Source organism: Apteryx rowi, unplaced genomic scaffold, assembly GCF_003343035.1.
Source record: "Apteryx rowi isolate R43461 unplaced genomic scaffold, aptRow1 scaffold_1, whole genome shotgun sequence".
NCBI classification, from domain to species: domain Eukaryota; kingdom Metazoa; phylum Chordata; class Aves; order Apterygiformes; family Apterygidae; genus Apteryx; species Apteryx rowi.
In genome coordinates, this window is record NW_020447196.1 from 2,092,090 (window position 1) to 2,106,173 (window position 14,084).

General features: G+C 39.1%; 1 protein-coding gene across 4 annotated transcripts; it reads right to left on the minus strand.

Moving 5' to 3' along the window:
• Positions 1 to 838: 838 nt before the first annotated feature.
• On the minus strand, positions 839 to 14,073 carry CUNH19orf12 (chromosome unknown C19orf12 homolog). 4 transcript variants are annotated; one of them, XM_026060542.1, is made up of 4 exons: positions 13,979 to 14,073; positions 13,225 to 13,294; positions 5,104 to 5,280; positions 839 to 2,429 (listed from the first exon to the last, which is right to left on the minus strand). In XM_026060542.1, the coding sequence occupies exons 3-4, from the start codon at positions 5,261 to 5,263 to the stop codon at positions 2,164 to 2,166; spliced, it is 426 nt and encodes a 141-aa protein (XP_025916327.1). In that variant the 5' UTR covers positions 5,264 to 5,280; positions 13,225 to 13,294; positions 13,979 to 14,073; the 3' UTR covers positions 839 to 2,163. The 4 variants fall into 4 exon arrangements, with proteins under 4 accessions (XP_025916327.1, XP_025916311.1, XP_025916319.1 ...); XM_026060526.1 differs by having other exon boundaries at positions 13,142 to 13,294; positions 13,979 to 14,072; XM_026060534.1 differs by lacking the exon at positions 13,225 to 13,294 and having other exon boundaries at positions 13,979 to 14,069.
• Between the last annotated feature and the right edge of the window lie 11 nt (positions 14,074 to 14,084).

Sequence of the window (14,084 nt, forward strand, 5' to 3'; positions counted from 1 at the left end):
AATTGTATCTCCAGACTCACTTGGGATAAACAGCTGAGCTGGATTCTTCTATTAGCTCTAAAGTACTTAGACCAGACTTCTGTTGGTAACCACATGATTCATACCCATTTACACTACAATGCAGGCTGAAAGATTGACATTAAGAACAGTTTAACATTATCAAAGTGTATAATAAAAAAATATATATATTTGAAAGAAATAGGGTAAGAAGGGAGAGAGAGGACTGGGATTCACAGAACCTGTGCTCCACTCATGGCTATGACACTGATTTCAGTGATACAAATCAAACCACTACCTCCATCTAGACCCCAATGTATGAGTACCTGTAAAATGGGAGTCACAATACTGATGTCCAAAATCACTTTGAAATCTGCTAATGAAGAGATCTGTTTAAATATTGGGTACTACTATAAATTAATTGAAACCTACATCTTTCCTATGGCCTACTTTACAATCAGATGTCAAGTTCTTTCATGCCTGGGGTTCAACAGCTGATCATAAGATGGCAGGCGCTACCCTACTGTACGATTCAATCACCCGCTGCTGTTAGCAGTGTGTTATTTTGGCAAGAGTGCATTTGATTTGTGAAATAACCAGAAAATTGGAAACAACTGCCTTCACAAAAATAGTGTTTTAAAATGGAGATACAGAGTATGTAAGGCCTTAAGAAGCCAACTGCTCTGTGTGTAATATCAGTGAAACTATATAAACACTGACTTCAGGTTTAGTATTATAAAACTATAACAGGATAAGGACTGTCCACTTACCATTCACTTCTGTCTTTCATTTCACTGAAAAGGTTTTCTAATGATGAGAAAAAACAATCATTGCCTTCTACTCCAGACAGGAAGGTAAACTGGATTTATTAATGACAAATTATAGTTGCAAACTAAATTAATCAAATGTGTACAATGGCAACTTTTAAATTTAAAACTTCCCCATTTAAAGCTCAACTTCTAGAAATCTGACCACACACACACACAGAAATCTTTATTTTTAGGGGAAAAACGAAAGAGAAATTGTCAGAACAGTTTCATTCGTGTTTTTATATATAAAAGAAGGCACATCTGTACAGTTTCTGTTCATGAACTTGTTTTACAAGTGCCTTGAAACAAACAGCGAACAACTGGTTAGGATATTAAGCAACATTTCACTTGGAGTGTACATTAACTGTGGCTGGGATGTCATCCCTACTATCATTCCTAACTGCTGGCTGACCAGTAGAAGGCTGCCTTCTTGGTCTAATTTCAGCACCCAGTACCTAAAGATTTCACTTACTTTAAAGCAAAACATATGCCACTATGATGCTTCTTAGGAATTCAACAGAACATTATTTTCTCAAGAAAATCTGTTTTAAAGAAAATCCCTTTAAATTGTTGATTGTAATATAACTTTTTGAGAATATTTTAATGAAAACAGAAAACCAGCTAGCATATTCTGTTCAGATTCAGTCAAGATAATGTTGAAATGACAATTCTATTCTAGGGATAGTATAAAAATGGTAGATTCACACTTTTTTTTTTTTTAAATGCCATGCCTTGCCATTCCAGGATATCTGGAACAACTAATTGTGCATGGTTTGTTTACCTGTTGCTTTAAGTCTCAGTTGGGCATTTACTTCACATCTTACGTAAAGAAATAAATAACTCAAGAATTACAATAAAAATTAAACAAAGAATAAAGAAAGGCTTGAGATTTTTGAGTTCACAGTATAAGTCCCTTCCTTCTTACAACTTTCCTTTGCCAGACTGAAATGGACAGTAGGTAAAATTCTTCAAAGTATCCAAGCTACTTTGGCACCTTTGCGCCATTTACAGAAGGAATTTAAAGCACTTCTGAAAAACAAGATTAAATCTCCTATCTAAAATACAGTGACTTCGAAAATTTTACCCAGTGCTATATCAACCTAACAGAAGCATAATTCCTTTCACTGATTTTGAATTCAATTCCATCTTACAGTGCACATTAATTCAAAATTATAAAGCAAGTCAACACCAGGATAATGCAATAATCTAATCCTATCTTTACAAAAAGAAAACAAAACACACACTTAGATCTGCCTAGATTTATCATTAGTAGTGATAACTAGTAATTGCTATGTTGAAGAATCACAACTGTCAGAGTAAAATTCATTACAATGTAAAAAGGCTGCTCTAGAAAGGTTTATTCTCCATACTGTATCTCTGCTCTTAGCTCTTTTGAGAGGTAATTTATCAGCACTCCTGTCAACTTTTGCTGGAGACCAGCATTTCCCATTACAAGAGCAGTCAGCTGAGCAATATCAGTCCAGTCTAAGCTCCTGAGAATAACAAGGGCTTCATCATAGAGTTTCTGTTGCTCAGCAGGAGGCAATTCCAGTAAAATCTGAGGGACCGGCCTGAACTGTCCAGTAGTCATCCAGGCACCAAGCAATCCACCAAATGCTCCCCCTAGAAAATAAAGACAGATGTTACTCTCTGATCACTTAATGTTACAACTTGAAATTCTATCCAGAGGCTGCAGCAGTAATGTTTCCACCTTTATTAGAAATCAATGCAGAGTTGTGGGGACAAGGCACATCTACTTTTACCTAGGTTTATACAAGGTCTTCAAAGCACCAAGGACTTTCAAAGCTTTTACATCAACAACAATCAAAGAAACKCATTACAAAATCTGAACTAATAGCTTGAAGCCCTAACTCAGAAACAAGATAGCATTCCTTAGGGCATTGTCTCTTTAGGATAARCTGTATTACTAAACAAAACCCTACCCAAAGAAAAATACGTAACCAATAGCTGCCTTATCAGTGTCCATCAACATGTAATCTCTTACTACAGACTCCCAGAATGATCCAAGCTTTCTATTTCTGTAAAATGGGACATTGCAGCCTCCCATGCCTGCAAAGTCAACACCTCAGAAGGTGCTCACAGAGACTAAGCAGGAACAAACATCAATTTTGTGGGGGTATTTAAACATATTCAATCTTTCATCCAGCAAATCAATACCCTCTTATTGGCCAAGAAAAACTCTCATAAGTAGAGTGGTTCTAGGTCATCAGGACAACAGCAGAGGAATCCTGTACAGCTCATGTGGTGATTGACTGCTACTGCTGAAAAATCAGTGTTACAGTCCTATATGGGTTTTCTCCTTCAAAGAGTTACCAGGCTAACTTGCCAAGCAGTGCTTTTACAGAGGAAGGTCATATGATTTCCAGCACAGCCCAGAGACACAGATGTTGTGATGGGAGGAGCACCTTCACAATCAAGAAGTGTCAGAACTTATTCTCTGCTTCCAAAATTCCCATCCTCAGACAGTACTAAAAAGTGATGTATACACTCACTAGGATGCAACTTTTCTTTAGACAAAAATTCCTTAATTTGCACATTTTAATGAGTTGGCAATTCTTCCTGTGATATCAGTGAAATACTTGAAAGCCTATGATGGTTGAATTCATCTGCAAGGAACCTTTATGAAAAGATTTGATTTAGGGGCACTTAATGCAAAAGTCACTAGAAATATGCTGCAAATTTTTCAGGTGGCTGCTGCAGATGGAAGGTAACTTATCCTCTAACTCTTTGTGGAAGGCAGCAATAAACACAATCCTTGCTATGCAGTCACAGACCTACCTAGGCCGTTTGTGTAAGTCAAAGTACATTTCATTACAAATGTCCCTGTAACTGTGCTAAAACCCCCTACAGTCCCACGGACATTTACCTCTACAATTTTGAAAGTTAAATGAGGATCTTCTGATTTAGTTACAGTGTAGCTGCAACACAGCTTTTTTTTTTTTTATTCCAATAACAGGTATAGTTGTTCCAGYGTCTATTATCAATGGTTGAAGAACACTGAACTTGACTTGGAGATACAGAAAACTAAGACAGCTTAAACAAACACTGAAACAAATGATAAAATACATACAAGAGTAACTTCAGTGCTTCTGACCATCTCACTCAAGAAGGTCACCAACTACATTCTTAATTGTACTCATAATTCAGAGCTTATGAATTTCTTAGAAAAGCTTACTTTGAGCTTTCTTACTGACTTCAGCTGTACATTTCTCCAAACAATTATTTTCTGCTATTAATTAAGCGCCGTATGTGTAACAAGAGTAATCATCCAGCTTTATTTTGTGTTTTCTGTTACAGCTCCTCACAGATTTACAGAACTGCTTACAAGAGTAAAAGTTACATGCACGACTCCAGCATTCAAGTACTGATGGCCACATGATCTCAATGACAAGATGGTTTTCAAACCAGACAACACTGTTTAGTTCAAGAGATACAGAGGAGAGACAACTCCCTCCTCTTAGTCTCAGACTTTTTGTAATTTTTAAATACATGAAAAAAGCAAAGTGACAGGAAATAAAATATTCTGGAGAAAAAGACCCAGAAGTTTACCCAGAAGTGGACAGCAGGTAGTTTTAAAATAAAGAAACAAACATTATTTTTAAATGAGATCATTAGGAAGATGATCCTATCCCCTTGCTCAGGTTTGACTGAGAATACTTACCCTCCCTTTACACTCCAATTTCCTTTTCTCTGTACCATTGGGGACCAACTTTTTTGCACCTGAGCTCAGCTGCTCTTCATCCTCCCTGACTGCTCCCATTGTCTCTCATACTCCTTCACCACCGGCTCCTCCACCCTCCTCTTCACACCCCTGCTACAGTGCTGGAGCAGAGCCTACACTGACAAGCTCAGAGCCTCTAAGTTTGCTCTCTGTTTTGTGCCACACCTCTAACACTGGTGCATCTCAGCAGATGGAAACCAGCACTCTACCTGCCAAAAGCAAATGATTTTTTAACAGTTTGTTCAAAGGGTTCCAGAGGAACCAAAATCTAAACCTCAGTTATCTGTACGGTTTCCTGTTTTCAACAAAGCAGTTGAAGTCAGAAGGTTACCATCACTCTAGAAAGAAACACCGGCACATGCCTTACTTTTATCGTCTTGTTAAAAAAAACTCTTACAAAAAGCTGAAATACAAACTAGCATCTTGTTATAGCTCAGTGACATGAAACCTCACCACTGCCTGCCCTGCAACTAATACATACTACACACTGACTTGCTAGTTTCATCAGTCAGTGTGTTAACCGCTCTTCTTATTCCTAAAACAAAACACACTTACCTACGGCGATGCCAGGGGGACCCCCCACCAAGCCCCCAATAAAGGCTGTTGCACCCGCCAGCAGCGCTCCTCGACCCGAGTGTCTAACAGCAGCTTTCATTCCCTTCTCCTGAGAGAGGTGGCAGAACAGTTGCATCACATCATCAATCCTGATGGGCATCTTGGCTTGTTAAGATCCTGAAAAAGATGTTTTAAGTCATGTTTTGATCACTGCAACAGGGACTAAATCTTGCTGCTAAACATTTTTTTTTTTTTAAACACAGTTCAGGAGTCCATAACCCTAAAGAAGCAGAGGCACAGTCAATACATGAAAAGAAATCACTTTCTCTTTCCTTTCAGGGCAAACCAAAAGATAAACCCATTTGCAAATAGCTAAAGATTAGTGAAGCAGTAAATGAAACCATGAGACAGACCAGAGAAATCTGTATTTATGACAAATTCAGAAGTCTGAACAAGGACAAGTAACAGCAATGAAAGATTTAAGAAAGATTCTGTCTAATTTTACAGTATATTGTCTTTGCCTCAAGCAATTGCCATGTTCATTCAGCATTGCATATGGCTCCAGGGAAAAGACAAAGCAGGGCCTCATTCTAACATAACTAGTGGATAATAATTGACAATCTGACAAGTATTTTCTCCTTGTCATAATTCTTCCAATAAATTAGTTGTTTATTTTCACACACTTATTCTTTTCTCCATCTTGTTAGAAGTTTAAACACCTCCAGGCTGTTTTCTGAAGAGAGGAGACAGGGATGGTTGAACACAGGACTGACGGTAGCAAGCAGGAAGAGTCCTGAGGAAGGAAACAGATTCGAAAAGGAGCTGGAACAGACCACTGGGAATGGAAGTGAATGAGGTGGCAAGAAAGACAGGGAATCAGAAACGTAGAGGTGTATGTGTGCAGGGAGACAGGACTTAGCCAGACAAGGGAACAACTCATTTGTACAATCAGGCAGAGGCAGGAAAGGGACAATAGGAAAGATTGGAAAGGACAATACAGGAGGAATGCTTCCTTGGAAACTCTTTTCAAGAGAGCATAAGCTAGCAACCTTTCAGGGTATTCAGTTTTCCCAGCTGGAAGTTAAATGGTCCACATGAAACTCAGTAGGAGCCAGGAGAGGCTGCTGCTCAAAGCAGCAACATGCTGCAGATCAGCAGGACCTTGGCTCTTGTGAAGAAGTAGCTCCCGGTTTCTCCTGAGTTACACTAAAGGAGCCCAAAACAGACCCACTGCCTCCCATGGGTCTCTCTCCCTCTCTCAGCCCATTCCATGCAATTAGAAATCTGCTAGCATGTGAGAACTTGCTGACAGCTGAGCCACAGACTGACCTCCTTGCAACCAAACCTCTTACAACTCACTTGCTGTCACCGACAACCTAAATGCACTTCTTCCCACAGAAACCCACACAGAGGGTGGCTAACCATTACTGCTATCGGTGCCACTGGTGACACACATGGTAGCGGAGCATACAAAGATGAAAGTCACAATCCTGAATGCTACAGGAATAGAAAGCTAAGCTTTTACACAGAACAAAACCTGTGATAAAAATCATGTGAATATTTCAGAATTAAGAAATACTAATATAGGGCACGATTTTGGAATCCCTGCATAGTATATATTCTTTTCTATGGGTTGTCTGCCTTGTCACAGCAGGTAAGTCAGGGGGTATAATAAAAGAAAACATATGCCTCAATGTTGCAGGTGTCAGCAAGTTTAGTGAGCAAGGCAAGAGACTACATGAAGAGACAGTATAGCTTCTCTGCTAAAAAAAAAAAATTAAATGCTGCCCTGAAAAATTAGACTCTAGCCCTCATTTTGCACCTAATGTTTGTGTGTTGTTAAGCCAGCCACTTAAACTAAACTTTTCAGAAATGGGGTTACTAATCAGTCACTTTCCCAGGCGCTCGCCATATGATCTTTGACCACTTCTGCAAATCACACATTTGCAAAAATGCTGACCCCTCAAAATAACAACTGTGTTCAAATGCAGCTCTGCTTGAATATAGTGTTACATAATGCTAAGCACTTAAAAAAATTCATTCTTTGGCTTCAAGTTTGGCAAAGCAACTGGATACTTTTGACTTTAACAACTATTTTAATAATAGAACGACACAAGAGAGATATTAAAAATATCTTCACTTCATATTGCAAAAACAAATTCAATATTTACAAAATACTCTGATTTCACACCAAATAAAATAGAGCAAAACCCATGAAGTGAAATTAATAAATTTTATCCAAATAGCAGAGTTCGAGGAGCATCCAGTAAATAAGGCCTGAGAACTTGTCACTGAATAGTCAGAAAAAGAATACTTATTCATTAAGTGAATACCTTTCATTCCACATACCAAATGAGCAGAAGCCTTGCAGAAAAAGTATGCAAATGATAAACAAATTCATCACATATACACAAAAGGCACAGAATTACCATTGTACATACTTTGTTGTACATAACATATTGTAACCTTAGTGCTAGCTAATGCTGAGCATTTGACTTTCCAGTCTCTAGAGTACTTTTTACCTTAGTGTATGTGCCAATACTTAATCAGCCCAAGTCAACTTATCTTCATCTTTCTTGAACAGATTTCCTGGGTGTAAAGTCAAAGTGAAGTGGTATCACACAACTTTTCATATTAAAAATTAGGTACTTGGAAAGTGAAAGCTTTCTTTAGCACTAAAATGGTGGACTCCAAAACCATCTGTGTCACTGCAGTACCCACACATCACTGACACTAAACAAAAACGTGTCCTCTGGGCAAGTGACCATATACTCTTTGTAGCTACACAGACACATCGTAGGAAGTTCTTCAAATACCTGCATTCCTCTCACTACTTCATCTTCATGCCAATCTAATGAAAACCTCCAAATTCTTAATTTTACCAGAGTTGCTTCCAATTTTTTTTTAAGGCTTCTGCTACAGCAGTGTATCAGAATACTGGTTCACGTTGGCTGGTGACAGCAAAGTGACACAATCTGCTTCCAGAGTTATATATTTCTTTTTGAGATCATTTGAGAAGTTTCAAGCTCAAAGTAATAAACAAACAGCTGATCTGCTCTTCTTAGTGCAGTAGAAAAAACAAACAACCAAAAAAAACCCCACCTCAAAATATACGTCTTGTAGAACTCACACTGCCAAGCCTGGTAACATTCAAAAATGAAACGATTAAATATTTGTCTTTAGTTACTTAACTAAAGGTAACTAAAGGATGCCTCATCATGTAAGACCTGGAAATAATATTTACACCACTGCTGTAGAATTCAGTTCCTCCTCTCAATGAGAGGGAAGCTCATTCACGCTTGTCCTGCATCACCTTTCTGTAGCATTTGATCCCATCAATCATGAAGCAGCACAATCTCAGACTACACAAACTGCCTAAGTACTGAAACGAATTAGGTTCTTCTCTTTGGGTTAAATCCAAAGAACTCCCCACCCAAAGTTCTTCTCAGTGCTGCAAACCCTTCACGCTGGAGACAACGAGAGCTGGAGTGCCAGTAGCAGAGCAAGGACTAGCTGAGGGTCTCCTTGAGGATCAAAGCTAACTGTACAACCCTGGTTTTCTTTATACCTAACAGAAGTCGGTGTCTTGATGAGCTATCAAAGCTAGGTTCAGGAAATTCTCCTCGCAGACAAATTTTGTCTGTCTTGTAACATTTTCTGTTATGTAAGATCTATTTATCCTACATCCAGTAAGCTGCTTAGCAATTCTTTTGTCCAGCTGATTTCCTCTCAAGTTTTCCAATATCACTGTATGCTTTGAGAACTAAGATAGGGAAAAGAAAGGCAAGTTGATTCCACTTGCACATGATATATACTGTTCTCCTTCTATCAGACAGGTCTGCTTACAATGATTCCTTGTGTTGTGAAGGGATAAAGAAAAGATTTGCTATTTTGATTTTAAAATATTTGATCAGCAGTCAAATGACATTGTGATAGAGATTCTCTAACTATCCAGCTGGATAGACCTGCAACAACCATTAGCATCTATCATAACCCCATGGCTCTTCGTCTAAGACTTAATGAGAGAAGACTTCACAAGGCTCAAAAAAATCCATTAAAAGTTGAAAACACTGCATTCTGCCAGAGAGAAGTATCAACATATTCCAATACAATTTGAAAATGGGGCTGTTTACCTCATAGACAAGGAGAATTAATCTCATGCGTACAGAGAACCAACCCACAAGAAACACAAGATTATACATCTTTTTTCTCCTGCATCCAGTCTACAACTTTTTTTTCTACTGTAATTCAGCCTCTTGCTTACCTGAGTTTGAAAGTAACATAGGCTGTTTACTCCCATCAAACTGACTTCCACAATTTCCTAAAGCAATTTAATTGTAATATATACAAAGTGATGTTTTATGAGCAAAGAAACCCAAACGAGAAGCATCAGGTTTCTGCAGTATGTAGTACTTGGCTGTCCACAGAAATCAATCTGCATCATTCTTTTCACCACACTGGCATGTAAATAGTAAGAATGAAAGTTTCTCATAATGATGTGTCACCTCAAGCAGTACAAAGGTGAACAACTATTCCAGGATTTCTTTGAATAAACAAACTCTTCCATGGCTAGATTCAAAGTGCAATTAGCTTAAGGTTGCAGAAAGAACAGGCCATAATAAAAACAGTAATCACGCTGCTGTCTGGTGGCATACAAAGTGTGGCAAAAACACAAATTCATAACACAGATTAGTCTCAAGCTAAAGAAGAAACATACTGGAAATCAAGAAGCTTTAAGTATTTTTCCATAGTAATTTATTTCTTTACTCCCCTCACAACCTTTCCAAAGGGAATTGCCATTTGGAAAGCTAATACTTTGGGGGGGGGGGGKGGGCTTGACTAAACAAGGTTCTTGGCAAAGTAGTAAACTTTATGCTTAATTCTAAATGTATTACACCCAAAATTCTCAAAGATATTATGAGACATACTCATTTCCTTCCAACTCTTACAAGTATTTCTATGATCTCTTGACAAATTAACTTATACATGTCATGCATCAAGTGCTGCATTCTGTAAGTAGGATTAAAATATAGTTAACTATATTTATAGGGCAATTTTTTTTTAAGTGTACCTATAGAGCACAAGATTGATGCATTAAAACACAAAATATATATTAAAACAAGCACACAATTAAAACATTTACCCTGCATATTCCTATATTTAGCACAAGCATACGGTCGAGTAGGCCAAAGTTCCAGAAATCTTTTAAGAAGTCAAACCACTACTAATTTTTTTGATGATTTCAGTTTCTGATGAAGGATCAAGGTGCTCAACCAGACAATTTCCAATAGAGACATAATTTTTAACCATACATTGCTGGCTAGGAAAGCAGTTTATTTTAACAATATATTAGCAATATATTAGCAAGTTGCAGCACAGAGACTCCAGTAGAGTTTCACAAGCAGTCAAAAAAATCAGCAGTCAGCTTGCTTTAGGCTGAGGCAATCAAACAAAGGCTTATAAACCTCTGCAGCTGCAAATCTAACACCACATAGACTGTTAAGGTCAGCAAGAAGCCAACTGCAAGAATGAAGGAAAGAATATAAAGTTACATTTGACATCAATCTAATGATCAGAATCACTGGAGGAAGAGAATAGGAAGATGAGCATATCTGAAAATGTTAGTGAACTACGAAGGAGCCAGAATCTTACTCCAGATTAACAGCAGCTGTTATTCTGATGTGTGTCAGAGGCAGAATCAGAAGATAGCCAAAAATATTTGTAAACTTCGATTGTGTAACTGACATGTCAAAAAAACAAAAAAATGCAATTTGAATCTAGCAGTGAAAGTGCTGATCAGTCTTTAAAGTTTCCACACAGGCATGAAGAAACACAAGGAATGTAAAATACTGGATTTGCGCTAATAGAGGGGTTCAAATGTCAGTGACATACATAAAATTGGAGAAAATTGGGCCTGGCTTTCAGAGTTGTTGAGGACCAACACTTCCTGTTGCCTTCATATGGCACTGAGAATGCTCAGCACTTTGGAAGTGCTTCGGAAAATAAACTTGAGAAACCAAGCTTCATTGTATAACAGACCTTCCTTTTCTTCTTCTGTTGTCATTCAGATTTGGCTGTGTTCCTCCTCACTTTGTGGTCTCCCCCAAAACCCATCTGAGATGTTAGACTCTGTACTTCTGTCTGGATAAATCACATGTTGCTCTCTCTTTCCCTCCAGGGACCAGGCTTGCAAAGTGAGCAACTCTTGCTCTACCTACCCAGAGAGAATGCCATGTGTTTGCTTCTCAGTTCAGAACCTACAACCAATGAGTTTTATTAAATAGCATAGTCTTTCAAGAACAAGATTACTACTTCCTGAGAAGTAAAGTGTCATAGAAAGAATTAAAACAACAGGAGGACTACATCATACCCAACTCACTGAAAACCCTATTAATGCAAACAACCAAAGAGGGCTCCCAGTTGCTTCTCTGGTGTAAACCTTATTTCAGGTCTTTCTTATTTAGCATTCCCATCTCATTTCCCTAGAGACAGGCTTCCCTCACTTCAGGGCATGATGATTTTAGCACAGAAAAGCCATTTCATCCCCTGGATTCACTATTCCACTTAAACAAACAAACAAAAACAAACAAAACAAACACACACAACCCAAACCCCAACATCATCGAAACTACAGGTACTCTAACCAGTACACCTCCTGGCACACTGGTGAACCATTCCTCACTGCTCCTTACAATCTCATATTAACTGAATATACCCTTCAGCAAACATCTCTACAATATGCAAATGCATAGAACAAAAATCACCTGTAGCTCATGAGAGCCAATTCCAAATTTAATGAGCAATAAAGAGACAGGTCTAAGCACTCCATCAGGAGCTAACTTCCTCTTGGTGGACAGGGCACAGTGATAAACAAGAACTTGAGTGAGAACCTCCATGCAACTGCTAGGAAGCATACACACGATCCATGCAGGTCTTCAAACTGAAACTCCATGACAATAGCAACTACATACACAAGCAGGGACATCCAGGAGATAACCCAGGATAATTTCTTCCCGTCTCTACCTGTACACAGGTTTACAGCTCTATCTGTACAGCAACCTTTGTGACATTTCTTAGAGTAAGTATGAGATCAGCAGCCAGAACAAAAACAATCACAAAGTACTCAGCAACTGAGACAAGACTGCAGAACACATCTTTACAAACCAGCGCACACAAAGATGTGACCTGATGATTAAATASGCCAGAAGTCCATTATTTGAACAAAAGCTGAGGAGCAGGAAGGGAATCAAGGTACACCTAAGAAGGACATTCTCATCAACAGTCCATGTCCATACTGTTGGCTTGAGTAGCATTTGTGCTCCTAGATCATTACTTTCTGAGGTTCCTACCTTTAGATCCCAGTCTAGTATTTAAAATCTGCAAAGCAGGTGGCATGATTTAAATCATGGTTAGCATCAACAGCCAGTAAAACCTGCCTTAAATATACCAGTTTTTACCCTGTTCTGCATTTGTAATTTTCAGTTATTTTCCTAAGGCAAGGTTCATTCTTACTGGTTGCTATGAGAATTAAAACATGCTGATTACAGCTCATTATCCTTGTACTTGGTGCTCTTCTCTCCCAACCATGAAGACTCACTACATCTACAAATAGTTATTACAATAATAATGTTGCTGACTATACATTTATTCAGAAGCTCAATTTTTTTCAGGTTTCAATTATATTAGAAGATGGTAAGAAACTCATTTACTTGCTAGACAATCTGAATTCAATTAAAATGCACAAAGCATTATAATGTTGTTTTTTGTAAGAACTGTGACCTTAAAGGTGTTGCTTACCCTCTTCTTCTGCACATTTATCAAAGCATTTAACTGGTTTATTTAACAAAAGAGGCAACACATTTACTCATTATGTGAGCAACCTACTTCTAGCAACCTAGGAACTAATTTTACAAGGCTCTTGGATGCCTAAAAATGCAGGTAAATATTCAGTGGAAGTAACAAAAATGCCTGCCTTCCACTCAGATTAAAGGAAATCAGGCACCTACCCTGTTTAGGCACTCCTGAATATCCCACTTACCTGGACTCCTAAGTCACTAAATATCAGTGAAAGATTAGCCACAAGTCCTTCAAAGCTTAAAAAAATTATTAGATCCACTCAACTTCTCTTTCGATTTACAGAGCAAGAGCGGTAAATTTTCATTTCTTGGTCAGCTTCTCCATTTTGAAGGCACTAATCAAGAAAGAAAGAAAAACAGTCTTTTTGCATCAGCTAGCTGACATTGAAACCAAAATGATCACACTGTCAGTTTAGAAAGTGAAAAAGAATGGACACTGGGTAAACATGTAAATACCAAAGCTYGCAGGGGCACCGGGCACAGCATGCTACCTTGGCGCCTTCAAAATCCGAACCAACCCTGACAACTGAAGATGCTTTCCCTGATTCAGCTATGAAGACAAACTTCAACTCATTAAAATTAATCAACCTGCTCTTAATGTTTCATAAGTTATTAAAACCTTTACGACTTTCAAGCAAGCAATATTTAATTACGCTTCTGATTTTTTTCCGTTAAGTTTGCCTACTACACCTATTTCAGGTTTACTGTTGCTGAAACGATTATATAGCTGCCTCGTAACTTGGGGGGAAAAAAAAAAAACAAGACTTAAAAATCTTTAGGGTTTTTTTTTCAGGGCTGTGCTGGCTGCAGCGCCGCTCGCTGCGGCGGGGCGGGGGGGTCGAGCAGGGCGGCGGTGGCGACCGCCGGCGCCAGGCCGCAGAGCCGGGGCCGGCCCGGGCCCCGGGAGCCGCCGCGCACACCCCCGGCCCGGCCCGGCCCGGCCCGCGCCGCCCCTCTCCCCATCGCATCGCCCCCTCTTCGGCTGCGAGCCCCGCGGCCCAACGGCCCCCGGTACTCACGCCCAGGCGCCGGAATGGGAATTTTCTGGAATTTTCTTCACCTCCAACCGCCACAGGCGCAAATCGCTGCTGACACGGGGGGGGGAAGGACAGGGCGCAGTGAGAC

Coding starts and splice junctions, on each gene's coding strand:
- CUNH19orf12 (XM_026060542.1), bottom strand. CDS start 5,263: ATGCCCATCAGGATTGATGATGTGATGCAACTGTTCTGCCACCTCTCT. Junction 2,430..5,103: donor TCCCCCTGGCATCGCCGTAG/GTAAGTGTGTTT, acceptor TTTATTTTCTAG/GGGGAGCATTTGGTGGATTG.